This window comes from Plectropomus leopardus, chromosome 5, assembly GCF_026936395.1.
Source record: "Plectropomus leopardus strain MGB_pleo_1.0 chromosome 5, ASM2693639v1, whole genome shotgun sequence".
Classification (NCBI taxonomy): domain Eukaryota; kingdom Metazoa; phylum Chordata; class Actinopteri; order Perciformes; family Serranidae; genus Plectropomus; species Plectropomus leopardus.
In genome coordinates, this window is record NC_142180.1 from 1319888 (window position 1) to 1347687 (window position 27800).

At 39.7% G+C, this 27800-nt stretch overlaps 1 protein-coding gene across 7 annotated transcripts in view; it reads left to right on the forward strand.

Moving 5' to 3' along the window:
- Nucleotides 1-20931, forward strand: part of ptprfa (protein tyrosine phosphatase receptor type Fa) — a 301290-nt gene extending 280359 nt beyond the window's left edge. For all 7 annotated transcript variants that reach the window (XM_088077354.1, XM_088077355.1, XM_088077356.1 and 4 more), the window contains 5 exons: nucleotides 9885-10007; nucleotides 11134-11259; nucleotides 12567-12721; nucleotides 14721-14856; nucleotides 18110-20931. In XM_088077354.1, coding sequence (XP_087933480.1) covers nucleotides 9885-10007; nucleotides 11134-11259; nucleotides 12567-12721; nucleotides 14721-14856; nucleotides 18110-18178 — 609 coding nt within the window. In that variant the 3' untranslated portion in view covers nucleotides 18179-20931. The remainder of the gene's footprint in view (nucleotides 1-9884; nucleotides 10008-11133; nucleotides 11260-12566; nucleotides 12722-14720; nucleotides 14857-18109) is intronic.
- The last annotated feature ends 6869 nt before the right edge of the window (nucleotides 20932-27800 follow it).

Here is a 27800-nt window from a genome sequence, read left to right on the forward strand (position 1 = left end):
GCCCAAGCACCTCCGCGCGCGTTGGCGGCTGGACACCGATTGATGCAGCCATGTCTCTGAGAAAGCGCAACACTGCACGTAGAAGTGAATTAGTGTTTCCTCCATGTAGTGGTAGAGGTGGATACTTGTGAAGTTTCTTTAGAAGGGGTATGTGTCTCTCTCTGACTCTCTCCCTCTCTCTCTCTCTCTCTGTGTGTGTGTGTGTTTGTAAGGGTCAGCCAAAGCTGCAGCTGTGACACGTGTGAAAAAAGGAGCCAGTCTGTGTGATTGTGGCAGGGCTCTATTAGGTCTAATCTGCTGCTTTTACAGTGCTGAGATTAGTGTAAATAATGGAGTAAGAGCACACTCTGCTGGACAAACTATAGAATGAAACCATTTCTAAACCACCCAAGCATCATTTCCTGCATTGTATGGTCTGTGGACAGAGTTTTCCTATCAGGGCATATGGGAAAAATATGCACCGAGGCTGATTTTCTCCATTATGTCTGTAATAGGCTCATATCAGCTTATAATATAGGTAGCCTATATTGAAAAATCAGTCGGGTTCTAGCAGAAATGGCAAAAATCTGCCCAAAAATTTTTAAAAAATTAAAAATGGTGAACTTTTTCTTGGGTTTAGGGCATGCTCCAAGAGGCTTTTTCGTAGGTCTTGGGGTTTAGCACATGCCTCCAAAGTTCCGTAACTCACAGTCCGTGGGTGCTGTTTCATCGAAATTTTCTAGGGGGCGCTCCTGAGCCATCTAGACACATCAAAGCAAAAAAGATATATGAAATATCATGTTTTAGGACTTCTGATTTATTGCCAAGTTTGGTGAGTTTTTAAGTATCTTTAGCCTCTCAAACACAACTTCCTGTTTTTGCAAAGAATGCGTCTTAACAGCAACATCGTTTGATTAAATCAAAAACGGCTCGCAATATGACATCACCAACTTTAGGAAATACTGCTGTCCACATGTGAAGTCGATCAGATAAAACCTGTAGGACAAGTGCGTTACGATACAGAGGCTAAAATTACAAAAAATATGAAAATGGCTGACTTCCTGTTGGGTTCAGGGCATGGCTCTAAGAGGCTTTTTTGTAGGTCTTGGGTTCTTACTCATGCCTTTCAAGTTTTGTAGCTCTAGGTTAAACAGACCACAGGGTTCGTTGAAATTTTCTAGGGGGCGCTACAGAGCCATTTTGGCTCATCAATGCAAAAAAAATCATATCCAATATTACAATTTAGGACTTTTGATGTCTGTGGTGCATCAGCGTTTGGTGCATCTCCGTGCATGCCTTATGTGACAATTATTTTTCACACAACTTTGAGATCAATCAAGTCAACCTGCTAGGAGCTGGACCTCTTAGTGTAAAACTTTGTCTTTCCTGCGCCAATAGGTGGCACTCTCGCTATTGTTTAAAATTGTCATATAGATGTGTTCACAGTGGGACTCTCATCAAACAAAGTTTGATGCAGACTGGATCATGTACAACTGAGTTAAAAACTATTTCCTGTTTGGTGGCAAAACATGTAACTTCTTGGCCACATAACATCAACACTGTTAAACGAAAACTCAAACGGGTCGCAAACTAGGGTCGCCCCCTCCTGAAGATAGTATTTACAAATTTTGAAGTAAATCTGGCGAAAACTGTAGGACAAGTTCGATCAGAAAAACATCAGAAAATTGCAACCAAATTATTTTTCAATGTAAAATGGTGGACTTCCTGTTGGGTTTAGAATATGGCTCCAACTGACTTTTTTGTTTGTCTTGTGATGCTCCTTACATCTACCAATTTTTGTATGTCTAAATGAAATGGACCGAAGGGGCTCCTTCGTTGAAATCTGTGAGGTGGCGCTCTTAAGGCATTTTTTTAAGCCCATACATGTAACCCGTAAAATATCAAATTTCTCACCAGTCCTGCTAACTATGCAAATTTTCATGAATTTTTGAATATGTTAAAGCCCTCAAAAAAGCAATTCATTTTCTGTAATAATAATAATCCTTCATATTTCAATAGGGTCCTTGCACCCATTGGTGCTCGGGCCCTAATGAGACAAACAAAACTTTTTATCGTTCAGTGAAAAAGGATTCATTTTTCCACCGCCTCTGGAAGTGACAGTACTCGCTGTTGACTTCATGCCTCGTTGCTATGGTCATGTCTGCAACCTAACAGGAACCATCTGCTATTAGTTTACCATCTGTTTATAAAAATATATATGCCTGCGTAGCTCCTTCTTGATGCATGCCTACAAACTGTATGAAAGTCCTGCCATTAGGTGGGTTTCCCTTTAACCCTTTAATTGTGCAAATTAAAACTGTGTGTGGTTCATATGTCACAAGGATGTCAGAGATATATTTTAGTGCTGAGCCACAGATTGATTTGTAGACAAGCAGTGACATTTTAAAGTCAATTCTCTGAGTGACAGGTAGGCGAAGTAAGGATTTTAGGACTGGAGTAATGCCATCATATTTCCTAGTTTTTGTCAGGACCCTCATAGCAGCATTCTGAATAAGCTGAAGTTGCAGAACAGCTTGTTTTGAAAGGCCTACAAACAGACCGTTACAATATGTAGTACAATAGTAGTAATCTAACCTACTAGAAATAAAGCCATGGGTGAGACTTTCAAGATCTTGCTGTGACATTATTCCTCTCTGGAAATGTTTTTAAATAATAGTAAGCAAATGAAGTTACTGATTTGATGTGATGTGGCTGTGGAAATTTACATCAGAGTCCAGGATAACCCTAAGGTTTTTTGCTTGACTGTGAGTTATGAGAGAGAGGGATTCAAGGTGAGAGCGGACACTCTGCTTTTCTTTCTGTGGCCCAAAGACAATGATATCAGTCTTATCCCTATTGAGCTGGAGAAAATTTTGATGCATCCAATCATTGATTTGCTCAGTACAGTGACACAGACATTCCACAGGTTCATAATCACCTGGAGAAAGTGATATGTATATCTGTGTGTCATCTGCATAATTGTGGTAAACTACTTTGTCATTTTGCATAATCTTGCCTAATGGAAGCATATAGAGATTAAACAAGAGGGGTCCCAAAATGGACCCCTGTGGGACCCCACATGTCATAGTCATCCTCTCTGACTTACAGTTTCCTATTGAGACAAAGTACTTCCTGTCATGAAGATATGACTTGAACCATTTAAGACCAGTGCCAGAGAGTCCGACCCAGTTTTCTAGTCTTTCTAATAAAATTGTGTGGTCCACTGTGTCAAAGGCAGCACTTAGATCCAGGAGCACTAAAATAGAGACTTTGCCGGTGTTAAGGTGGATGTAATTTATTTCTTTTATGAGTGCAGTCTTAGTGCTGTGATGGGTCCGCAAATCTGACTGAAAGTTATCATAGCAATTGTTTTGTTTTAAAAAGCTGTCGATAGTTGTTCAGTACAGTGGCATCCAGGCTGCTCTTCTTTAGGAGAGGCTTGATGACTGCAGTTTTCAAAGCATTTGGAAAAGTGCCAGATTGGAGAGACAGATTAACTATAAGAGTGAGTTGTTTTACCAGACTGCTCAGAACAGTTTTGAGGAAGCTAGTGGGTAAAACATCAAGGCAGCAGGTGGAGGAACTGAGACTGGAGGTAATTTCTTCCAGTGATTTGTCACTGAATGCTTTAAATTGTTCCATACTTTGTAAGTTACCTAGTCTGCAGTGATGGCACATTATTCCTTGGCATTGAATAGTTAATTGCAAGTCTGATGCCTTGAACCTTGCTATTAAAAAAGTCTGCAAATTCATTACATTTGCTGGTGCAAACTAGTTCTGGAGATATTGAAACAGGAGGGTTAGTTAATCTGTCCATGGTAGCAAATAACACACGTGAATTGTTATTGTTTCTGTTGATGATCTCAGAGAAAAATGACTGCGTTGCACTTCTTCTGCGGCACTGCCTTTTTTGGACCGTTACAGAAGGAGTGTTTTTCCACGATGCCTTTTGTCTTTTACTTATAAATTTCACCTTAACAGAAGCAATGGCGTCAATTACATTTGCATTTTCAGAAGTGCAGGAGTTCAAGAGATCATCAACATGGTTTGATATTGTGTCAGTTTTAAATTTGATGAATTCCATGAAAAGTGTTCTGGTATTCTCACTGAAGTATCTTTTTTCAACATTTGTTGATCCGTGAACAGTTTTAAGAGTTACTGACGGATCAAAAAATATACAGAAATGGTCTGACAGAGCAACATCCAGCACAGTGACATCTGAAATATTAACACCTTTAGTGATGACTAGATCTAGAGTGTGTCCTCTATTGTGGGTCGGCTCTCTCACATGTTGACAAAGATCAAATGTTTCTAGTTTTGCAGAAAGTTGTGTGGCATTTTTCTCACAGACATAATCCATGTGTATATTAAAATCCCTTGTGATGAATACACAGTCAAATTCTGTGCAAATAATTGAAAGCATCTCAGTAAAATCATCAAGAAAATTTGGAGAGCATTTTCGTGGCCTGTATCACTGTATATAATATACATGGGGAGAATTTTACTTCCATTTTAAATGACATATATTCAAAAGATAAAAACTCACCAAATGACAGCTTCTTACAAAGAAATCTGTCCCTGAAAAGGGCACAGACACCACCTCCTTTTTTGTTCTGTCATGCTTCAAACTCAAAATTAAAATTTGCTGGGGTGGATCCAATATGAGCAGCATTTCCATTTTTGTTGTCCAACCAAATCTCAGTTAAAAACATAAAATCAAGCTTATAAGAGGTTATAATATCATTGATTTAAAAGTAATTTATGACGCAAGGGTCTGATTTTAAGTACAGCTAGTTTCAAGTTTGTTGGAGCAGGGCCTGAGATACTCTGCTGACAGGGAATTTGAATCAGTTTTTAGGATTGGAGGATCTTACTGTCACCCTCTTATCTATCCTTTGCCTTGAGACTGGAGTGATTCATGTTTATTCTCTATCCGGGCCTCAGATTGCTAAAGGACAGATAATGAGGAACACTTCTGGAACAGTAGAGGTCCAGGGTGTCCTAGTGGCTCCACACAGTGATAGCAGATGATCTTGTGCTGCCTAAGGCCTTAGAAGCCAGCAGTCTGGGTGCAGGCCGAGGTGGCCGAGGTGGCCGACTATCGGGGGTTCAGGAGGGAGAGGCAGGGCACCTGGGGGGCTTTTGGAGGCAGGTAAACTGAGTGTTTGTGGGTGTTGTATGGGTGATGGTAGTGCCTGAGATCTTGCCATACTCGGGGTGAGTAGGATCATTTTAATCCCAGACTTTACCAAGTCTTCTATCTGGCTGGACAGGGGAGGGAAATGATGTCAGGGAATCAGATGAGAGTGAGGACACAGGTGAGGGTGGGGGGTGGTGTTGGGGTCCGAGGCAGGGGTTGGGGTGATGATGAGGTCCAGGGCTGGGGTTGAGGTGGGGGTGTCGATGAAGAAAAATCTTCAGGGAAGGCAGTTGGAGCAGTGTCAGTGTTGTCATCCTGGGGCTGGCTCTCCTTCTGCAGGGGAGACTTTGGCTGATGGAGAGGAGGCCCAGTATGTTTTTGGTTCCTCAGACAGTGCAGGAGATTGTCTGTCAGTCGCATCAGTCCACGTCCATTCAGGTGGGGACCCATACGATTGAAGAGCTCCAACCGTTCCCAAAACAGGTTGAAGTTATCAATAAAGTTTCTTCTTTGAGACTAACAGGTATTAGAAAGCCAAGTATTCAAAGCAAGGAGGCGACTGAACTTATTGATCCTTCTGTCAATCGTTGGGAGAAGCCCACTGATGAATGACTGAACTTTCAGCTTGTCAAGTCTGTTAAAAAGTTCTAAGAAATCCTTTTTTAAAACCTCAGATTCTCCTCTCCTGGTGTCAACAGCTCCCACATGCTCGATGACCTGTTTGATTCCAGGGTGGTTTGACAGCTCCTGGGAGAGAAGTCCAGTTATGTCACTGACCTCAGCATTTGGATAGCTGCATGTGTTGATCCTTTCATTGTTTGCAGCACTTATAGCACCATCTCCCACAAGCAGGATATCTCTCGCCCTCACCTATGGCACAGATCATTTGTCCTTGAGTACTTTGTGCTTTTTCTGTATGTCACAGCAAATTTCACGTTTCCCCTCATGAATCTGATCATTTTTAATTCCCTGCTTCCCATTTATAAAATTTCTCTCTAGCTCATTCACAGTTAGTTCGGACAGTGGTTGATATTTGTTTCTTAGCTGTATGCCTGGCGTTGCTGTAATTTTTCCTGCAATACCAGCATTTGTTTTTCTGATTCTGTTCTGTTTTGGCTTAGCACCAAGTGTATGCCAGGCAGCAGTGATATCACTCTGTTTGGGTCCCATTCTAGCAAGTTTCAGGAAAGACACTGTGTCATCCAGGTTTAAAATATTTGAGGTAGACTTAGCTGTCTTACCATTGGATGTTATTGGGAGTGTCTCGTGAAGTCCTCTTTCTGCGTCAAGTGTAAAAATCCTCGTCTGTAGCAGAGCGATTTCCTGTAGATATTTCCAGCAGTTCTGGCATGATGTGCCTGTTTTTGATTTTACAGGATTCAACACATTCTTGTCACACAGGGTCTGTTCAGACTGCAGCTCCCGCTGGTCAGAGCCATCCTTTGCCATGGCTCTGTGTCAATACACTGAGTTTCTTCTGAAGAAAAAGTAGTTAATACTGATACAGAAATGTCAAAGATTATCCTCCAAATGATTTAATCGTTGTAGGGAACCTCCTTGAATGTGTTGAAGTTTGTGACAAAAAGGAAAAAACTAGGAAAAATAAAAGCCAAGCAGAGAGCAAGCAAGAAGAGCATCTGCACTGTAGCAAAGCAGGAAGTAAACCCATAAATCTGTAATGGAGACCTGCCTGCTGTCTTCCTGTCTGAAATACTCACTGGATCAGCATTCCAACATCGCAACATTAGTTGATTCACTGACTCTCAACCAAAAACAACAGAGGTTTGAGCCATCATCAGCTGACAGACGGTAGAGCTCTGATGCATACAGATAACAGATCAGAAATATTATGTGTGCTGCACAGGCTGGAGAGAATCACCAAAGGCCTCTGCTTAAGCTTCAACGTTGCCTTTCAGTGGGCAGCTGCTGTACGGAACCTGTCTGAACAGCTGGGAGAGCATCTGTCATTTAAACAGTACTATTAAAAAGGCTCTGTGTTCAAGCAAAAGCAATCAAATATCAGTGCATACATAAACAACAGCTGACTCATCAAATTACTTTTAAGTAGGCATGTAATATTAAATATTTACCAGCTGAGAGGTTCATTCAACAGTTGTAGGATGTTGTTGCCTGTAACTATAACCTATTAAAGGAATGTAGTGAAGGGTAAATGTGAATGAACACGGTTTTATTCAGGAAATGTTATTACAGGCTCACATACTGTTAATATGATAGTGATTCTGGATGTACATTATAGGCAAATGTATATTAGAGAAAGATTGATCCTTTTCAGAGCAGGAAGTGAAGCCCTTTTTTAAAAGGTTTTGATTTTGATTTTCAGTTTACATAACTAAGTCCCCAGGTTCGCTGTGTGTCAGTTGATATTTGAAGTTTTGGTTAATTGCACTGCCCTGTCAATGGTCTCACACAATCCCATTGTTAATGTCGTGGTAATACGCCATGATATGCACCAAGATATTGTCAAAAGACAGAAAGGAAAAGGGCAGTTGTGGGAATATATATCTATACAAACAGCTGTATGTCAAAGTTGTTTGGTGGCTGTGGTGACAAAAATATGATATAACTACAGCATCATTATTTATCTGCAATTTTCTTTGTTTTTATTACACAGCGATTGCTAGGCTTAAAGATCCATTCATCCATCCATTTTCTTCTGCTTATCCAGAGTTGGGTTGCGGGGGCAGCAGCCCAAGCAGGGAAGCCCAGACTTCCTTCTCCCCGGCCACTCCAGCTCTTCCCAGGGGATCCCGAGGCATTCCCAGGCCAGCTGGGGGACATAGTCTCTCCAGCGTGTTCTGGGTCTTCCCCGGGGCCTCCTACCGGTGGGACATGCACTAAACACCTCACCAGGGAGGTGTCCGGGAGGCATCCTTATAAATGCCCGAGCCACCTCATCTGGCTCTTCTCAATGCGGAGGACCAGCGGCCCTTCTCTGAGCTCCTCCCAGATGACTGAGCTTCTTACCCTATCTCTAAGGGAGAGCCCAGCCACCCTACGGAGGAAGCTCATTTTGGCCACTTGTAACCACAATCTTGTTCTTTCGGTCACTACCCAAAGCTTGTGACCATAGGTGAGGGTAGGAACGAAGATCATCTGGTAAATTGAGAGCTTTGCCTTTCAGCTCAGCTCCCTCTTCAGCACGACAGATTGGTGCAGCGTCCACATTACTGCAGAGGCTGCATCGATCCACCTGTTGATCTCCTGCTCCATCCTTCCCTCACTCGCGAACAACACCCCGAGGTACTTGGGGCAGGATCTCCTCCCTGATCTGGAGAGGGCGTTCCACCCTTTTCTGGCTGAGAACCACGGCCTCGGATTTGGAGTTGCTGATTCTCATCCCGGCCATTTCACACTCGGCTGCGAACCGATCCAGTAAGAGTTGGAGGTCATGGCCTGATGAAGCTAACAGGACCGCATAATCTGCAAAAAGCTGGGACCCAATCCTGAGGTGACCAAACCAGACCCCCTCAACACCCTGGCTGCATCCATCGAAATTATGAACAGAATCGGTGACAAAGGGCAGTCCTGGTGGAGTCCAACCCTCACCGGAAGCAAGTCCGACTTATGCTTACACAACGTGGACCAAGTTCCGGGAACGGACAGCCCTTATCAGGGGTTCTGATACCCCATATTCCCGGAGTACCACCCACAGGACTCCCTGAGGGACACGATCGAATGCCAAGTGCACAAAGCACATGTGGACTGGTTGGGCAAACTCCCATGCACCCTCACGGATCCTGCCAAGGGTCCAGAGCTGGTCCACAGTTCCACGATCAGGACGAAAACCACATTGCTCCTCCTGAATCCAGGGTTCGACTGTCTGGCAGACCCTCCTGTCCAGTACCCCTGAATAGACCATACCAGGGAGGCTGAGGAGTGTGATCCCCCTATAGTTGGAACACACCATCCAGTCCCCCTTCTTAAAAAGAGGGACCACCACCCCGGTCTGCCAGTCCAGACGCACTGACTCCAATTTCTACGCAATGTTGCAGAATCATGTCAACCATGACAGCCACACAACATCCGGAGCCATAAGGAACTACGGGTGGCCCTTATCCACCCCCGGGGCCCTGCCACCAAGGAGCTTTTTGACCACCTCAGCAACCCCAGCCCCAGAGATGGAAGAGCCCAACCCCGAGTCCCCAGGCCCTGCTTCCTCACCGGAAGGCATGTCGGTGGCATTGAGGAGGTATTCAAAGTATTCCGTCCACAGATCCACAACATCCTGAGTAGAGGTCAGCAGTGCCCCATCACTACCATACACAGTGTTGACAGAGCATCACTTCCCCCTTCTGAGACACCGGATGGTGGTCCAGAACCTCTTCGAAGCTGTCCGGAAGTCACTCTCTATGGCCTCACCGATTGGTTGGTTCACAGCTCTGCCCCTTTCTTCACCTAAGTGTCCAAGACATGCGGCCACAAGTACAACAACACAACTACAAAGTCGATCATCAAACGGGCCGGGCGAGGGAAACTTCGAACCATTTGTCGCATTCATCAGAAGGGGTCCAGTGAGCTACACTTTGTCTGGTCCCTCCCCTAGGACCTGTTTGCCATGGGTGACCCTACCAGGGGCATAAAGCCCCCGATAACTGAGCTCCTAGGATCACTGGGACATGCAAACCCCTCCACCATGATAAGGTGGTAGCTCAGGGAGGGGAGGCTTAAAGATGTAGACGGTTAAAATGGAATGTGTTGAACTCTGAGTAAAGACTAACGTATGTTTGTTCCTGTTTGCAGGCAGCAGAAAGCATACATGGCCACCCAGGGCCCGTTAGCCGAGACCACAGAGGACTTCTGGAGGATGCTGTGGGAACACAACTCCACCATTGTAGTCATGCTCACCAAACTCCGCGAGATGGGACGGGTAACACATCAACGTCATGCCGTATCATGTCGAGTTATTAAATTAAAAAAATTGTTATATCATACTAACTGAAAATATATCATATCATAAAGCCTTAAATTACATCAAAACTTGGTGGGTATGAAAATCTTCTACAGATTGCTAAATTTGGCATTTAAAAGTGTCTGACAAAGCTACCTGCAGATACTTAACTAGAACTAGATGCACTGAACTGCTTTTTTGAGACATCATTTTTGCCCTAACATGTGACTCTGATCCTGCCTCCACTAAACTACTTGACGCTGAAAAATTGCCCATTTAACAAACTGTTTCTGTCACTTCATTTTTAAGTCTCTGTGCTGGCAACATTCTTTTGAAGGGGATATCTCAAAAAACACTTTGAAGGAACTTCTTCAAATTCAAATCCAACTTCAAATGTTGGAGTAGATGAACTGATTTGATTTTGGTTTTCAAGGGTCAAAGGTCACAGTGATCTTGTATTCATCTCATCCTTGTGAAAAAGATATCTCAACAATATGTGGTCAGAGGTCACAGTGATCTTGCATTCATCTCATCCTTGTGAAAGTGATATCTCAACAATAACTTGAGAATTTTTTTTTCAAATTTGACACAAGCATTCACTTGGACTCAGTGATCAGCTGATTAGAATTTGGTGTTCAAAGTTCAAGGTCACTGTGACCTTGTATCCATCTCATTTTCATCAACACAATATCTGAAGATGGCCTTAAAGGAATTTCCTCAAATTTGGCACAAACATCCATCTGGACTCAAGAATGAACTGATTAGAATCTGGTGGTCGAAGGTTGAAGGTCAGAGGTCATGGTAAAGGTGATCTCAAACAGAATGTTTTTGGCCATAACTCAAGAACCACCCTCAATACTGCACTGATTGTATAGATCCCCTGTGTATGAAGTGTCCATGTTTTCACAGACATGGATGTGATCTTTAAGTATAACTTGACTGGCATGCGGAGGCAGATAACCAGGTGGCGATGCATCTAGCGACTTAATAATTTAAGTGGTTTTATGTTGGTCTCATTGGCTATCCCTGCAGGCAATACTTGAAAAGTCAGAATTCCTGATTCCATGCTTCACACATTGTGATGCATCCTCTCTCCATTCTTTAGGAAAAGTGCCATCAGTACTGGCCTGCTGAGCGCTCTGCACGCTACCAGTACTTTGTAGTGGACCCCATGGCTGAGTACAACATGCCTCAGTACATCCTGAGAGAGTTCAAAGTCACAGACGCCAGGGTAGGTGTTCCTCGACAGCAGGAACATGGCTTCAGCTCATTTTCATTGGAAAGGACATTAACACCACTTAAAGTGCTGTTTTTGTCACAGAATATGTTTGTGCATTTCGATGTATGCAGAGTTTTCTTTTTCCATCCGTGTGTGTTAAGCATTTGTGACTTTCACTGCACTTGAGTGGATTTGGACTGTAACAACTGAAACACACTGCATGCATGAGCAGGGCATGACAGTAACCTCACTGAGCTGCAACGTGTTGCAGGCTTGCAATGTCCACACTGACAGCGCTGTAGCTGTGACACTAATGCAGGGCTGCCTGTTGCTATGAGTACTGTATTTCCACATTTATAAGCACATATTCCACTCATTTGCATTGCCTGCAACTCCTGCATTGTCAACAACATGGTCCTGCAAATGTTTCATAATAAAATGCCTTGTGTCAACATCTAAAGTTTGTAAAGTCAGTAAAAACCAAAATTTTTGTTCGCAAAATGTATGCATATCACCCCATATTTCAGAAGATAATGTCTCATTTGCATATTTAAAGGTAATAAATTAGGAAACTTGTGATATAAAAATAGTTGCCTCACTTTAAGTCATCCACTGGGGACGTTTCCTGGTGATATCAATTAGTTTAAAGTTTTACCCTGTTTAGCTGGGGTTTCTCCCCTAAAGTCTACCATGCATGCACATGAACAGAGAGGAGGTGATGGGGGAAAATGCAATGTAGCTTCTTTTAGAAATTTATCAAAAATCATGTCAGTTTGAGATAATGAATGTGACGCAGGGACACTGAGAGAAATGGGCTTAAAGCAACACATAGACCTCAAAAGTTTTCACCTGGATCAACTCCTTGTTTAAAATACCCAGAAACTTCATTATCTCATCACAGTCATTAACAGTGGTGCATTAATCCAGAATTATTTTAATTTCTATAACTCAGTACCACTAAAACCACTTTTCGAACACTTGATTGTTTAGTATGAATACATGCATATAGCAGTTCTTTTCTTCTTCCCATCTGTTTTTTAGTGTTTGAGTTTGTTTTCTGTTTGCTGGAAGTTATACTTGTGTGACTATTTTCCTGATAAAAAGGAAAATTTAAAAAAAAGACTTATAGGTAAAATAATACTTTTGAGTCTATGTAATGCACTAAAGGATTTAAGGGAAAGAGTACCATTAGTCTAATACTTGACTTCTTGGTCATCATTTACCTCCAATACAGGTCTGAATTGCATCTAACAGCAGGGGACTTGAAGTGTGTTTGAGTTATTTACTGTATCTGTCTCCATGTTCTTTGTGTTGATCAGGATGGTCAATCGAGGACCATCAGGCAGTTTCAGTTCACTGACTGGCCGGAGCAAGGAGTGCCAAAAACCGGGGAGGGATTCATTGACTTTATTGGACAAGTCCATAAAACTAAAGAGCAATTTGGACAAGATGGGCCAATTACTGTGCACTGCAGGTGGGTGAGTGAGTGAGTTAGTGAGTGAGTGAGTGAGAGTTTCAACATTACACTTATTTCTTTCCTAATGTGTGGGTTGACTTGTACTTGTTTTTTTGGCCGATGATTTGAAAACCTTTCATTCTGTTGGATTAGAGAAGTAGTAGTCACTGTACTACCTATATGGTACAGTGCAATCCAATGAAATAAATCCTACAGTATCTTTGAAAAAATTTAGTTTGACTCTGTGTAAGAGAGGAAATGCCAGGTCATGTTGGAGGCTGCATTGTTTTTTTTTAATATCTTGCATTCTCCATTATCATTTGTTCATGAGCAAGTTATTATTAATTTTATTTTGTTTCCGAGACTCTTTTCAAAGGATGGGTTCTTGGGCTGCAATAACAACAGACAGTGACAGTAAACCTGTGCTTTTTACTCATTTTATCTGTCTGTTAATGCATAAATATATCATGGAAACGTGTTGAGGTCTTATATATAAACTTATATACTGTCCAGAATGCCAATATGTAAAGTTAATTTGAACACCACACAGAAAAAAAGAGTCAAATAGAATGATCAAAATCCCAATAAAGTTTACTGTTTCAGGGCACTGATTTTGTTTTTGACAATAGAAATGTATTGTCAAACTTAGAAATATCCTGCCTTCATTACACATCAGCCAATACATCAATATCACAATCATTTACCCCTCAATATCAGTATCGGCATTGGCCCAAAAAATCCTGTATCAGTCAGGCTCTAATTATAACCTTTTTTTCTTTTACCTTTTTTTTCTCATGCAGAATACTAAATGAATAGAAAGTAGTGAAATGGACAGCTTCCCTATTTACTGAATTTTATTGACTATTTTAAAATATGTACAGCTGTTTCTTTATGTGTGCTTTTGTGGTTTCCACTGAATCACAACAGTTAATATTAAGGCAGATTATTTATTTTGATATTTTCTAATTAAATTAATTGACCAGTTCACCTCTATCTTCATTTTCTTGTTCTACCTTCTAATACAGTATGTACCTCACTTTACTAAACACATACAATGATAACTCATATTACATATTTCACATATTACACTCTGAGTCCTTACTACAGTTGACTGTTGACGTGTATATAGGTGAATATAGGTATTTATAATGCATTATAGGCCTCCTCAGTCAACCTCTAGTTTATAACTAGTCAAGAGCATCCATAAGACCATTGCCACTTATAATTAATTATCAGTCACAGCTATAGTGACAATTCAGTCTGTTCACCCTGCTGCCATCTGAAAAAAGATACAGAAATACCAACTGCAGAACCACCAGACTACAGAGCAGCTTCTTTCCCCAGGCTGTGAGACTCCTCAACTCCTGCTTCGATGCCAAAAGCTGTAGCAGGATTTAGGATCACCTTTAAATTTCATTTCTTCTTAAACTATGTTTTAAAAAAATGACAAAAAAACGTATCTTGTACCTTGTACCTATAATGATTTATGGCTTATTAATGATTTATGTTGATGTAGTGCATCAATAAGCATTGTATGTTTTTATGAATGTAGTTATAAAGCATTATGGAAGCATTATATTCACTATGAATGCCGTCATAATGCATTATAGATGTGGTCTTCAAAGAAAATGTTACCGGTGTTTCTATAGGAGCTACTGGCTGATCTCAGCATCTGTCTCCTAATTCCCTTAAGCCCATCTGTTTTGAGCTCACTTCTTTCAAAAAGCATTGCTCTTCTTTTGGAAGGGAGTTTTCAGACATCTCTGTGCAGTTATTTAGTGAGCAGTGAGTATTTGACAGATTGGAAAAATACTTTCAACCAGTTAAGTAGGTTTGTCAAGATCCTTTGGAATTTTTGAAGTTCTGATTTGATCCTGTTCTGATTTTACAGAGTTGCTCAGCAATCAGACTGTCAGGTTGCTGTTTTTTGAGTGGTTGGATATGTCCTGCAGATTTGTCTGCTTGTGATGATCTTGTTGATTTGTAATGAGAGTCTAACAATGAGTTTGTCCTCCAGTGCTGGTGTTGGACGGACGGGGGTGTTCATCACTCTGAGCATCATCCTGGAGAGGATGAGGTACGAGGGAGTGGTCGACCTCTTCCAGACCGCCAAGACGCTTCGAACTCAGAGGCCAGCCATGGTGCAGACAGAGGTACGACACACTGCTGCTGGAGTGCGTCAACAGGACAGAATACAACATAGAGGGAAATGTCATCACAGTAAAAATGGTTTAGTAGTGAGGGAATCATTACATCACTAAAAATGAAAGCATGTTAACAGTGCAGTCAGCAACTCTAGTCAAATAAACTTTTTGTCAAATTCAGCAAATAGCTTCTCAAGATCCACCAGCTGTCCATCTTCTGTGTTCATATATAGCCCTGGCTCTGTAAAGGGAAAACAAACAACATTGTTTCAGCCACTCAGCAACAGGGGTGTTTATGCTTGTGCACAGGACAGAGTAAGGCCACACTTCACAGCACATTGTCGACAATCTTTCTCCAGAATTGCTGACTCCACCTTTAAGGTGAATGTGTGATTAAAAAACTTTTAAAAAAGCAGACATACAAGCTTAAGTCACAGTAGGGCATATGAATAAACATGAGAATGGGCTTGTGTTGACAGAAGAGATTTTAAAAGGGTTAGTAATCAGGATGCAGTGTTCTCACAGGTTGCCTATTTATTTCTTGCTGTTTGTTCATAGTGACAGTGATCAAGAGTGAGGTCATGTGATGTGACATATCCTTGCTCCCATATTTCATACATTTCAGTTTATTCATTTATTGTATTAAACCTTTATTTAACCAGCAAACCCTCTTGGGATAAAAAATCTTTTGTGTGTCTTTTGAGTGTCCTGGCCAAGAAAGACAGCAACAAAAGTACAATTCCAAAATAAACAATATAAAACACAAAAAGAGCACAAATTAAAGTAACCACAAGGAAGGACTAAAAAGTATGTTCATATACCCTATAAGTAAACCATAAAAAAGACAATTAAAAGCCCAGCTAAGATGCACCCTGACATTGGCATGGAAGATGACATACAAAAGACCTGCAGCAGAGCTTTGAAATGTCCTAGAGGAGCCAAAAAGTGCAACTTTATATCTTTCTGCAGAAGATACCACATATATGGAGCTGCACACACAAAGGGCCTTTATGATAAACTCCGTACGTACTCAGATATAGACAATAAGAACAAGTTATACACAGAGAGGGGAGCCATTATCACTTTTTTTGCTTAATGTAGACACATTAATATGCTGGAAGTAGGCCAAGAACAGATTTGTAAATAAGAGAATGCTGATGAAAAAGTCTACACAGTTTTAAGGGGGCGGCTGTGGCTCAGAGGTAGCGCGGGTTGTCCTTTTAATGTCAGCAGTTCCAACTCCGGCTCCTCCAGGCAACATGTTGAAGCATGCTTCAGTAAGATGCTGAACCCCAGATTGCTCCAGATGCTGTGTCATCAGAGGGTGAGTGCATTTGAATGGTGACTGAGCACCATGTACGGTAGCCTCAGCCACCAATGTGTGATTGGGAGAATGTGACATGTAGAGTGAAAGCACTTTGAGTCGAAAGAATATACAAGTGCAGTCCATGTCCATGTAAACACAACTTCTCAAACTGAGTATATAGGATAAAGTGATAAGTAAGGGGCTTGCAATTAGTAATGAATCTCAGTGCACCATGAAACAGAGTCCAGAACATGCAAACACTGGGAGGGTGTGTTCGAATATAATACATTGATTCTCATAATCAAGGACAGTCAAAAATGTAGCAGAGACCAGCCTTTTTTTTGACTGAAAAAAAAAAAGATATTTTAATGCACTCACTATATATATTTCTCTCAAACTCACAAATTAGTTAAGTCTTACTTAAATCTGTGTTAGTGAGCACTTTTTTTCCATAGATAATCAATCCATCTGACAGGCATGATATCAAGATGCTGATTAAACAGCGTCATCACTACACAGGTGTGCCTTGGGGTGGTAGAAGCTGATCTTCCAGCTCAGCTTTGACAATAAACAGAAATACAAATACAAAAAACAGAAATACACCATCTTGCCAAAATGTATGCCAAATGCAGGAACACACCCAAATTGATCAAAGAATGAAGATTGAAAAATGAAAATGAAAAATTTTATAACGATCATATGTTTTCAATACAGACTCCTAATGTGTAAATGACCCAGTTCCTACAGAATCACATACAGTCACTGTGCTGGAACAGAATAATACAGGAGCACAGGTACCTCAGAACTGTACTTATGCCAGAAATTAAAGTAGCTATAAAAACACATTTTATATTAATTAAGGTTGACATGACTAAATGTGAAAAGGGTCGCTTTAGAGAATTTTCACCAACTCTGCAGTTCCCCTCAGCTCTGCTGAGCTCTTTACCATCTTTCTTGTGGGCAGCTGTTTTCAATGAAAATGCCTTTAAAATTTTGTGGAGGCCAAACCAGAGCTAAAATGTGATTTGACATTGGACTTACAGTCATCAACAGAACTGAGTTTAGATGTTAGGTGGTATGTTTTCAGGTTGTTACTGTACATTCTTATGTCTATGTGTATATCAAGAACTCCTTGAGGGAATTTCTTAAAATTTGACACAACCATTCAGCTGTGCTCAACAATTAAGTAATTAGATTTTGGTGGTTCAGGGTCATAGGTCAAGGTCACTGTAACCTCATAAAACAGTTTGGGTACAACTCGAGTATTCATGTGCAAAAATTTCACACAAATGTCTAAAAGAGTGTAATGATGAAGTGTTGACATTTCATATCCCAAAGATCAAAGGTCAACTTAACTGTGACATGGCCTTGAGGGAGTTTCTTAAATTTGGCTCAAATGTCCATTTGGACTCAAGAATGAACTGATTGGAATTTGGCAGGTGAGGGTCAAAGTTCAAGGTCACTGTGACCTCACAAAACATTATTTTGGCCATAACACAAGAATTCATACACTAATTGTGACAAAATTTCATACAAATGTCTAACAGAATATAATGATAAAGAGCTGACTTTTTTTATCCAAAGGATCAAAGGTTGACTTCACTGTGACATCATAATGTTTAGCAAAAACACTTTTCTGGCCAGCACTAAGCATCTTAACTCAGAAACAGAGGGAGAGACATTCGGTCAGATGCTGAATTGGTGACACTAATCTTTGGTGTCCACCTTGAAACTGTACTGATTGTTGAGATCTTCTGTGCTGCCCGGGGAGGATGTGTTGAAGCATTCATCTTTTCACAGACAGGAATGTGAACTGTAATTGCAACTTGACTGGTGGCCTTTAAGCACAAGGCAGCAATTTTATTCATTTTTGATTTATAACTGCTTTATTTCTCGTTTCTCGCTTGTAAATTGATCACAACATTGTTTTTGTTTATTTGTTTATTTGTACACAAGGACCAGTACCAACTGTGCTATCGGGCTGCTTTGGAGTATCTGGGAAGCTTTGATCACTATGCAACATAACCTCAGACAGACAGACACTCTCAGAAGAGCTTGGTCTCCTCTGAGCCAGATCTACCCAGCTCCGTCAGTCTCTGAGGCCTCGTGAGGAGGCTCTGAGGAGAACTGATGAGGAGGCGACCACAACAGGAAACAGAGGAGATAAGAGGTCAGGTGAGAGGGAAAGGAGGACCTCTTCCTGCACTGGTGCAATGATGTTGCCACAGACTCGACACCAAAACCACCCCAAAATCCTGAGAGACTTGTAGCCATTCCTCATTCCCATTCCTGGCTGAACATTTTCCATTTCCCAATTTCCAATTTATGCCCCCCACCCCCCTTCTCACAGCAAAAATAAACAATTTTCATTTTTATTCATCATATTATGTTGTTCTAAATATTCAGAATTTATTTAATCTGATTATTGTATGTCTTAATGGCTCTTATTTTAATTTTTTATTAATTTTATGAGCACAAATGATATATATTTTCAACATTAATACAGAAGAGCATTTACTCACAGCTGCTAATAATTTTATTTTGTACTATACATGTGATATTCTATTATCAACTCTTAGTTTACTTATTTAGGGGAAATATGGGTTTTAATTTCCTGTCTTGACATACAAAAGGATGCTGATGAGGATGATGAAGATGATGATGTATTGAACCCGCAGCGATAAACTTGCAGATGGTCCACATGTGAACAGTTGCTGGGATTCAGGCTACAGAGTTTCTGTCAGTAACTAACAAAAGAGAAGGTCGACTAACACACACAGTTCTTGATAATTTTGTGAAATAAGTACGATGACATCACATTTCAAACGCATGCTCCATAAATACATGACAAAAAAAAAAAAGAAGTACATCATGTCACCGAGACCAGGACTCATTGCTGAAATGTACTCCAGTCGGTTTAGCTGCCCAAATGTAACCCTTTGAAACCTGGAGCAACATTGCTTTCTTGTGCTGCTTTCAAACACTTTTTACAAGAATTTAAACCTTGAACCCTGAGCAAATTAATGACATTTCTTTCAAAAACATGGGAAAACAGGCAATGAGGTACTTGGTAGGAAATGCTCCACAACTTGCAAGAAATGAGTAGATTTAGAAAAATATTTTTTTTAAAACAAGGGGAAAATTTAGGGAAAAAGAAAAAAGAAAGCTAGGGGAAAACTATTTCTCTAATTATCATAATGACATATTTTTAAAAATGCTATAATTTATGAGCTTTTTTCAGGTCATTTTTGTTTTTGTTGTACTTTCTTTTTTTGTCCTTGTTTTGTTTTGTTTTTCAAATAAAATTCAGGTAATTTTCTTTACTTTTTACTGGTGTACCAGTTTCTTGCAAATTTTTGGGTCATTTCTCCTTTCATTGCTTGTCCTCTAACCCTTTCAAAGGATTAAAGAACAAGGCTGGCTTTACTTTTTTCATTATTGTCAACAAAACCTCAAATCTCATGATTTCATGATTGTCTGTCACATACGTCCAATAGCTCAAGAGCGTCTTGAGAGGATTTCGTCTTTTGAATTTGGCACCCCCATCCACTTACACTAAACAATAAATTGATAAGTTGTTGGTGGTCATGGGTCAAAGGTCAAGGTCACTGTGACTTTGTCTGTCTCATTCTTGTGAACATGGTATCTCAAGAAGACCTTAAAGGATGTTTTATTATTATGTTAATTTGGCACAGACAGTTTGGCACAATCATATGACTTAATTATGAACTGATTGGCGTTCAAAAGGTCAAGGTCAATGTGACCTTGCATTCATCTCATTCTTTTGAATGCAATATCTCAAGATGGCTTTGAGGGAATTTCCTTAAATTTGGCATAAATGTCCACTTGGACTCAAGAATAAATAAATAATAATAAATGAGTTTGAATTATGTGGTTGAAGGTTAAAGATCAAGGTCACTGTGACCTCACAAAGCATTCTTTTGGTAAGTACTCGAGAATTCATATACTAATTCACTCACTCAAAATTTCACTCAAATGTCTAATAGGTTAATACGATGAAGTGCTGACATTTATATCCAAAAGCTCAAAGGTCAACTTCACTGTGACATGTTCTGCCAAAACATTTTTTCTGTCCATTACTCAACATCATATCTCAGGAACAGAAGGGGAGACATACGGAATTGGTGTCATTAATCTGTTAACTGTGCTGATTGTAGAGATCTTTTGTGCTACCAAGGGATATGTGTGAAGCATCCATGTTTTCACAGAAATGGATATAAACTGTTAAGTGCAACTTGCCTGGTCTGCAGAGACATAAAACCACAAGGCTGTAATTCTAGAGTAAGGTTAGGATTTTGGTTGTGTTTAATGTGTCTAGCTTCTTCTAATATGCAATCTTGTTTCCATTTGCTGATACTGATTTCACAAACTTTACGGACATAGGATATAAAAATTAAAATAGCCCACATAAACCAAAGCGCAGCAAATATGACTCTGACATCACACAGGGAAGTGATTTAGCGATCTCCTCACAGTTCTGACTTTGCCATTCATTTATTGACCTGCACCTCTCTGTTTGCATACATGGTTTACATAGACAGGACACACAAGCACATACACTGGAACCCCCGATCATGATATTTAGCTCAGCATGTTGCAGCTTGTAACTGAGAGCAGCATCACTGTTCAGTGGTGGGTCTTTGTGGTGCTTACTATGAGATGACAATAAGGATTTATTTCACAAAGTCATTCTGTTGGGCTCCTATCTGTTGTATAGATGACCTGTTTTCAATTTGTTAATAAAAAGCAGACAAACATGTCTTGAAAACCTTGATGTTAATAAAGTTGAATAACTTTGTTATATATATATATATATATATATATATATATATATATATATATATATATATATATATATATATATATATATATATATATATATATATATATATATATATATATATATATATATATACATATATATAGGGTGGATTTATTTCCTTTTTCAGCTCTGTGAAAATGTGGTGTGACGTGGCGCTCAGTGGACCATCAGCCCTGTTTGCTACTCTGAGCAGGACGCACATGGGGCAGCTGTGGCTGAGAGGTAGAGTGGGTGGGCCTCTAATGGAAAGTTCAGCAATTCAAACTCCAGCTCCTCCAGGTAACATATCAAAGTATCCTTGGGCAAGACACTGAACCCCGAATTGTGTGACTGCATGTGGATGGTTACTGAGGAGCAGATGGCACCTTGTACCGTAGCCTCGCCACCAGTGTGTGAATCTGTGTGTAAATGTGACAATGTAGTGTGAAACCGTTTGAGTGGTCAATAAGACCAGAAATGCGTTATAAAAGTACAGTCCATTACAGTGCATTTACATTGTAAAAAATTGCTTGCAGAGTGCATTATATACACATATACATACTTTTCTCTTACCTTTTTCCTCCGTCTCTTTCACTTCACTCTCTCTCACTCGCTCTTGAGTATTTTCATCAAAGATTTGGGAGTTAAAGGGGACAAAAGGCTTGTGTGATTTATCTTTCAGGTCAGTGTGAGTTACATGTCAGCTTTTTTTGAAGATAACATGGTGCTTGATAGCAGAGTGCTATTTTATGGTACATAAAATTATCGATAAGTATCTATATGATTAAAAGTGCATAGTTGAGACTAATAAACAATGTAAAAAAAAAACATTACTGTAAACAGAAACGGACACAGGGACGGGCAGGCTGACAAAGGATAAAAGTCTGATAAATTATTAAAAAATATCAATATTTGTAGGCCTATCATATGAAACACTATAGACAAATGCAGAGGTTGGCACAGCAAAAGCTAATTTCCAAGTGAGTAATTCACTATTGCAAGCGCAAACTTAACACAACTAACAAAGTTTCAGAACTGAGGTTGGGGAACAAACACACCTCATCTCCCAAAGTACTTTCCCATCCAGGCCTATAAAGGTATGTCGAACCCTCTCTCCTGTCCTTTTCTCCCTCTCTCTTTCACCAAAAGAGCTACACAGGATTCAATGAAGCCCGGATGCTCCCTGCACAAAGACAGCACCCTCAGTATCAGCTACCTGACTTCTGCAAGCCTTTCCCTGTTCCTTATTTTTATTAAACCATATGAAAGGCTTTCCAGTGGTGTGCTCTTTGTTTGGGTAAAATGTTCCAATGCAGTTTTTAAAAATGATAACCTCAAATATTTTTTGTAGTTGCAATCTGTGGTGAGTGTAAGACTCTGCTAGCATTATTCAACACAGCAAAGCATGGTGGAGACTATCTGAGAGGACACCACAAAAGAAGCACATATACCAACTGCTTAATGCGCTATTTATGTTTTTATCAGATATTAATTAAATTAATTAATTGCAGTAAGTAAGTCAGTAGAAAGACAAAGATAAATAAAACACACACACACACACACACACACACACACATATATATATATATAAGCAATAAACAGCAACCTGCTCCTTTATCATGGTAAGGTAAGTCTAAAATATGTCAGCATAAACATGTGTCATATCCACATCACTTGTATTTATACTATGTAATTATACATTTTAAATATAAAAGCACTATATATATATATATATATATATATATATATATATATATATATATATATATATATATATATATATATATATATATATATATATAATATTTTGTGTTTTACAACATATTTTATTTTTTGTATTTTAATCATATTTTACCCTTATTTAGCACTCAGTTGCTTTTTTTCTGTTGCCTCTGACTCTTGAGCTGCTGAAATGTGTGAATCTACCGAGTGTGAGATTAACCAGTCTAATCTAACCCTAGCTGTTTACATTAATCTTAAAATAAAAGCATGTTTTACTTTAAAAAACAAAATGATAATCAAACTACATACAATGCGCTCAGTGGGTATTGTAAAACAGTGCGGTTATTGAGTGCTATTTAGCGAAAATTGGAATTTTGTCTCTCCATATAATGTATCCAAATGGCCCGCCAGACACTTCCTGGAACTAATCAAAGCCTCCATGAATCACGTGACGCCCGAGCATTTTGAACTTCTGTTGTAATTACTCTGTTTATTCTAGTGCACTAATTATTATCAGCAGCAGATGCCATCCGTTTGTTTGGGCATGTTGCTGCTGATGGCATCATTCAATTCCTGCAGTGCATTTTTTGAATTTGCATCAGAGTCAAGGTGTCCTTAAGGCTCCCAACAAGGTCCATCTATCCAGTGCAATAGTGTGATCAGGGATGCAGCATTGTGCAGCATTGTAATAAATATGTAGATCTTTGACTTAAGAAAATAAGCAATACTTTGCTAAAAAAAGATACTCCATTACAAGTAAAAGTTTAAAATTTAAAAATTTTACTTTAAGTTTTAATTTCCATTGTCAGCAAAATGCAGATGGCTGTGGCTCAGAAGTAGATCGGGTTGTCCTCTTATCAGAAGGTGAGCAGTTCGATCCCCGGTTCCTTCAGGCAACATGTCAAAGCATCCTTGGACAAGATACTGAACCCCAAATTGCTCCTGATGCTGCATCATCAGAGTGTGAGTGTGTTTGATTAATTACTGAGTAGCATAAGTAAGTAGTGTGCATGGGTGAATCCATGATGTGTAAAAGCGCTTTGAGTGATTGGGAGACTAGAAAAGTGCTATACAAGTGCAGTCTATTTAAAGTGTCAATGGAAAAGCACTTATTCTGCAGAATGGCCCTTTGCAGAGTCCAGCATCTATTATTCCTGATACATTAATATTACATTCCATTTATTTACATGACATTTATTTAGCTCACACTTTTATCCCAAATTGTGGGATAGTGGGATCAGTCCCTAAAAGGGTGTATAGTCTCATTCCAACACTGGTGCTTTTTGAACTCATGTTATTCAAATGACCACACACATAAACCCCCCCAAACACAAACAAACAAAAAACTGACCTGACATTTAGACAATCACATAGAGAAATAGAAATTCAAGAACATATGATTCGCATCATATTTATAGGCATCATATCACTCACTAAGCCCTCCTGACCTGTGTATACATTTAGTCAGCTTTTTCTTTATTTTGTCACCTGTGTGCTGTCATTTAGTCTGTTACTGCAGGCAGATGAAACTTTGTAAATCAAGGTTTTCAAATTTAAGCATTTTACTAGCTATAACTAAGATAAAAGACTTTTTTTGTTGAATATTTTATTTTTGACTTTTGTGTTTTTACAGCAATATCACAAAATAAATGGACACACTAAAGGGCTGAAACAACAACAAAAAAGGAAAACAAAACAAAAGAAACATACAGGGGACCGTTTCACAAAGCAGGTTCAACAAACTCTGAGTCTAACCCTGAACTCTGAGTTGATCTACTCAGAGTAGGAAACTCTGAGTTTTTGGTTTCAGAACAGCTGATTTGAGTTAGTCTGATCAACTCGGAGTAGTTTCACCTGGAGTTAAGCGCTTGCACCACAACTATAAAAAGACAGCATCAATGCAGCCCCGATTTGACGAGTCACCATGGCAACGGGGAAGAGGAGGGCTGTGTATTTCACCCCACTAGAATTGGACATCTTAATGCGATCATACGGTGAGTTTGAACATGTTTTTAGAAAGAAGTGCAACACCACTGCAGCTGCAAAAGAGAGGTGGCGTGGGAGAACATTTCTGCTCTGGTCAGTGCTCAAGTTTAAATGTAGTCCTTTGCAATCACAATAATATTACAGGGGAAAACTGCTTGAATGGTAGCCTATTAATTTATTTAATTTAGGTGCAATCCCGCGGGGGAGAAGCGCACTTGGCAGCAGTTTAATATGAAATATAAAAACATTGTTCAAACAAGTAAGACGTCGGCATAATCTCATGGGGGGTACCTCATTTTGATCATGTTTTACATTGTAAAGTAAGTATTTAAGTGGCTGTATGACTGTGCAGTTGTTTTATCCCCAACATTATGCTGTTTTCACACACATAAATGTCTTCTCATCTATAGCATATTCTGTTAAGTAATTAAGCCTATTTAAACTGAAACAGATTTCTACTCCTCCAACAGAAAGAAGGCAGATACCCATAAAACGGGTGGTGGCCCAGCACCACCACCTCTAACAGAGGCAAAGGAGCTGACCCTAAGCCAGAATTTAGGAAGTCCAGTGGCTGAGGGAATTCCTGGAGGGAGCTCATCCTCTGAGACCACCCCCCAAGACACAAGTGCCTCTATAAAATGTAATATGCCTAAGCCTATATATTTTTATTAAGCCTATTTATTTCCCTTTCATGTCTTTTTCTTTCTTTTGTCCCGACAGATTCTGATGGTGCTATCTGCCTGGTGGAGTCCCTTCACGCCACAACAGACCTTGTAACTGTAAGTAGGCAATACTCCAAAGATTTGCCAAATGGTAGTTTAAGTATACTGAAACATATCACTCATCTAGGATGAAGAGCATGAGGAAACTGTGTTTGTTGCCTTTACAGAGGGGGATCCAGAAAGGCTTATAGAGATAACATCTTGATATGTTACTGATAGTTCTCTTCCCATTCACATTTCTTAACATTCTGGTGGAATATAGAGTGTAACATTTAACCTACACTAAAGTATCAACACATTCTCATCCTTTTTAACAGAGCATGGCTGGGCAGCAGTGGGAGGGTCCCTCGACTTCCACTGCACAGATGGACACAGTGAGATGGATGTTCAGTAAACACCAGAGGTTCATTCTGTGGAATTCATGTGCAACTGTATAATTTAATGTCCTCCTTATGTATTCCCAGTTACCAGTAAAACAGATTTACAAAACTGCTCTCGTCCTGCAGTGAGCCCGGTTGAAGTTCTGTTGGGGGCCTGGTTCAGGGTCAGGGTAAGGGGTCAGCAGCTGAGGATGGCCTTCTGCTGGGTGACAGCAGAAGGCCATCAAACTCTCCTGTAATGTATAGTGGATACATTCGAGTATAATAAAGGAGGGAGACAAGTGAATTATATTATGCAAATCTTTAGGCTGCTTACCACGTTGCAGTCCGTTGCTCAGGTTAGACTCACGATAAATCCTTGTGTAATGATGCTGGTATCATATCAAAAACTTTACAAAAGAAATGGGGATTGTCAATATTTGGGCCATATACAGTATATGAAGCATTCCTATTGGAAGGGAATTTATTTGACCTGAAATCATTAGAAATCTGCCATATGGGTCTGCTAACACTGAATCAAGGCAAAATTAAGTATTGATACGGAAAAGGATGGCAACCCCTCTAGCCTTCTGAGTACAAGGCGCTTGAAACACCTGCGAAATCCAGGTAGCTCTCAGTCTGCGCTGCTTATTTAACCCAATATGCATTTCCTGAAGTAAAATAATGTCTGGCTTCAGCAACTTTAAGATTAGAAGAAATACGACCACTCTTAATCACATGACCAAGGCCCTTTTTGTTCCATGAGACAAACGTTAAGTTGCTATTAGTGCTCCTATGTGTATTGCTGTCATATAATGGCATTATCTCTGCTGTGAAAACAGTCTGGCATCCACCTGAAATTATACATTACAAAAAAACACAACACATATAAACCATACAGTGTGCAGTACAACACATTCAAACAACCCCGCAAATATATTTCCTACCCACCCACAAAGTGCTCCCTCAAACGAAGCACAAATGACCCTCTTGGCTCAGGACTGCTAAACGCACAGCCAGTGACCAGCTCCCAGGAGAATGATAACTAGCTAAAAAAAAAAAGCTACAAGAAGCTAGCTCAACTCCGCAACCAATTATGGTTGACTGGAGTAAATAAACAAACTGACAGTCTCATATGCGGTCAAGCTGAATAATCTGAAAACACAGAGTCATGTCGAAATATTGTCATGAGCTTTGATAATTAGGCATTCAGTGTCTGTATACATTACCCAGATAAGGGTATAAAATTAGCAGTAATCACTCAAAGATATATTTAGGTTTTCAGGTCTACTCTCTAGAGATAATCAATGTTTATGTGCTTTGTTTTTACTAATTGAATGTCTGCTTTTTATTGTGTTGTCTTCTGTGTTTGGTGGGCCAAAAGGTGTGAAACACTGATTGCTATTTACTTTTTTTTTTTATTGTTTTGCTACCTGATGGTTCATCAGATTTAGAGGCTGTGACACCAATTTGCTTCACTGCACCAGATCAATTCTCCCTGCCACAACTGGGACTGCATGACAGGATATTAATCGTGGGGCACCACAGTGAAGATGATAATATAAAAACAGGAATTTAATGTTTTGTCTACAAATGTTTATTCGCCATTTTTTATTCAAAGATTAGATCTTTTTCAAGAGTTCAAAATATACTGTATGTAAAGAACAATTGCCCATTGTTTTCTCTTTTTAAAAAAGTTTTATAGAAAACATAAAAAAGTGGCTTATAATTGCTCATAAAATGTTTAAAAGTTGGCACATGAACTATTCAATAAAGGGAAAATTGTTCAAATTCATAAAAAACATGAAACTTTTAATTATAGCCTAGATACATTAGAAAATGACGATTAACTAAATTTCCAAAATATTTACATGTGCATGCCCATTAAAGGGTTAAAAATTTAAGGTTAATATGAAATCTTCACAAGTAGATAATTTGACCAGGTAACTATATATACGGTGAAATGATATTTCAGAATGTATGCTTTTCAACGTGTGGCAAGGGGCGTTGTGATTGGCTGGAGCACTACGGAAGCC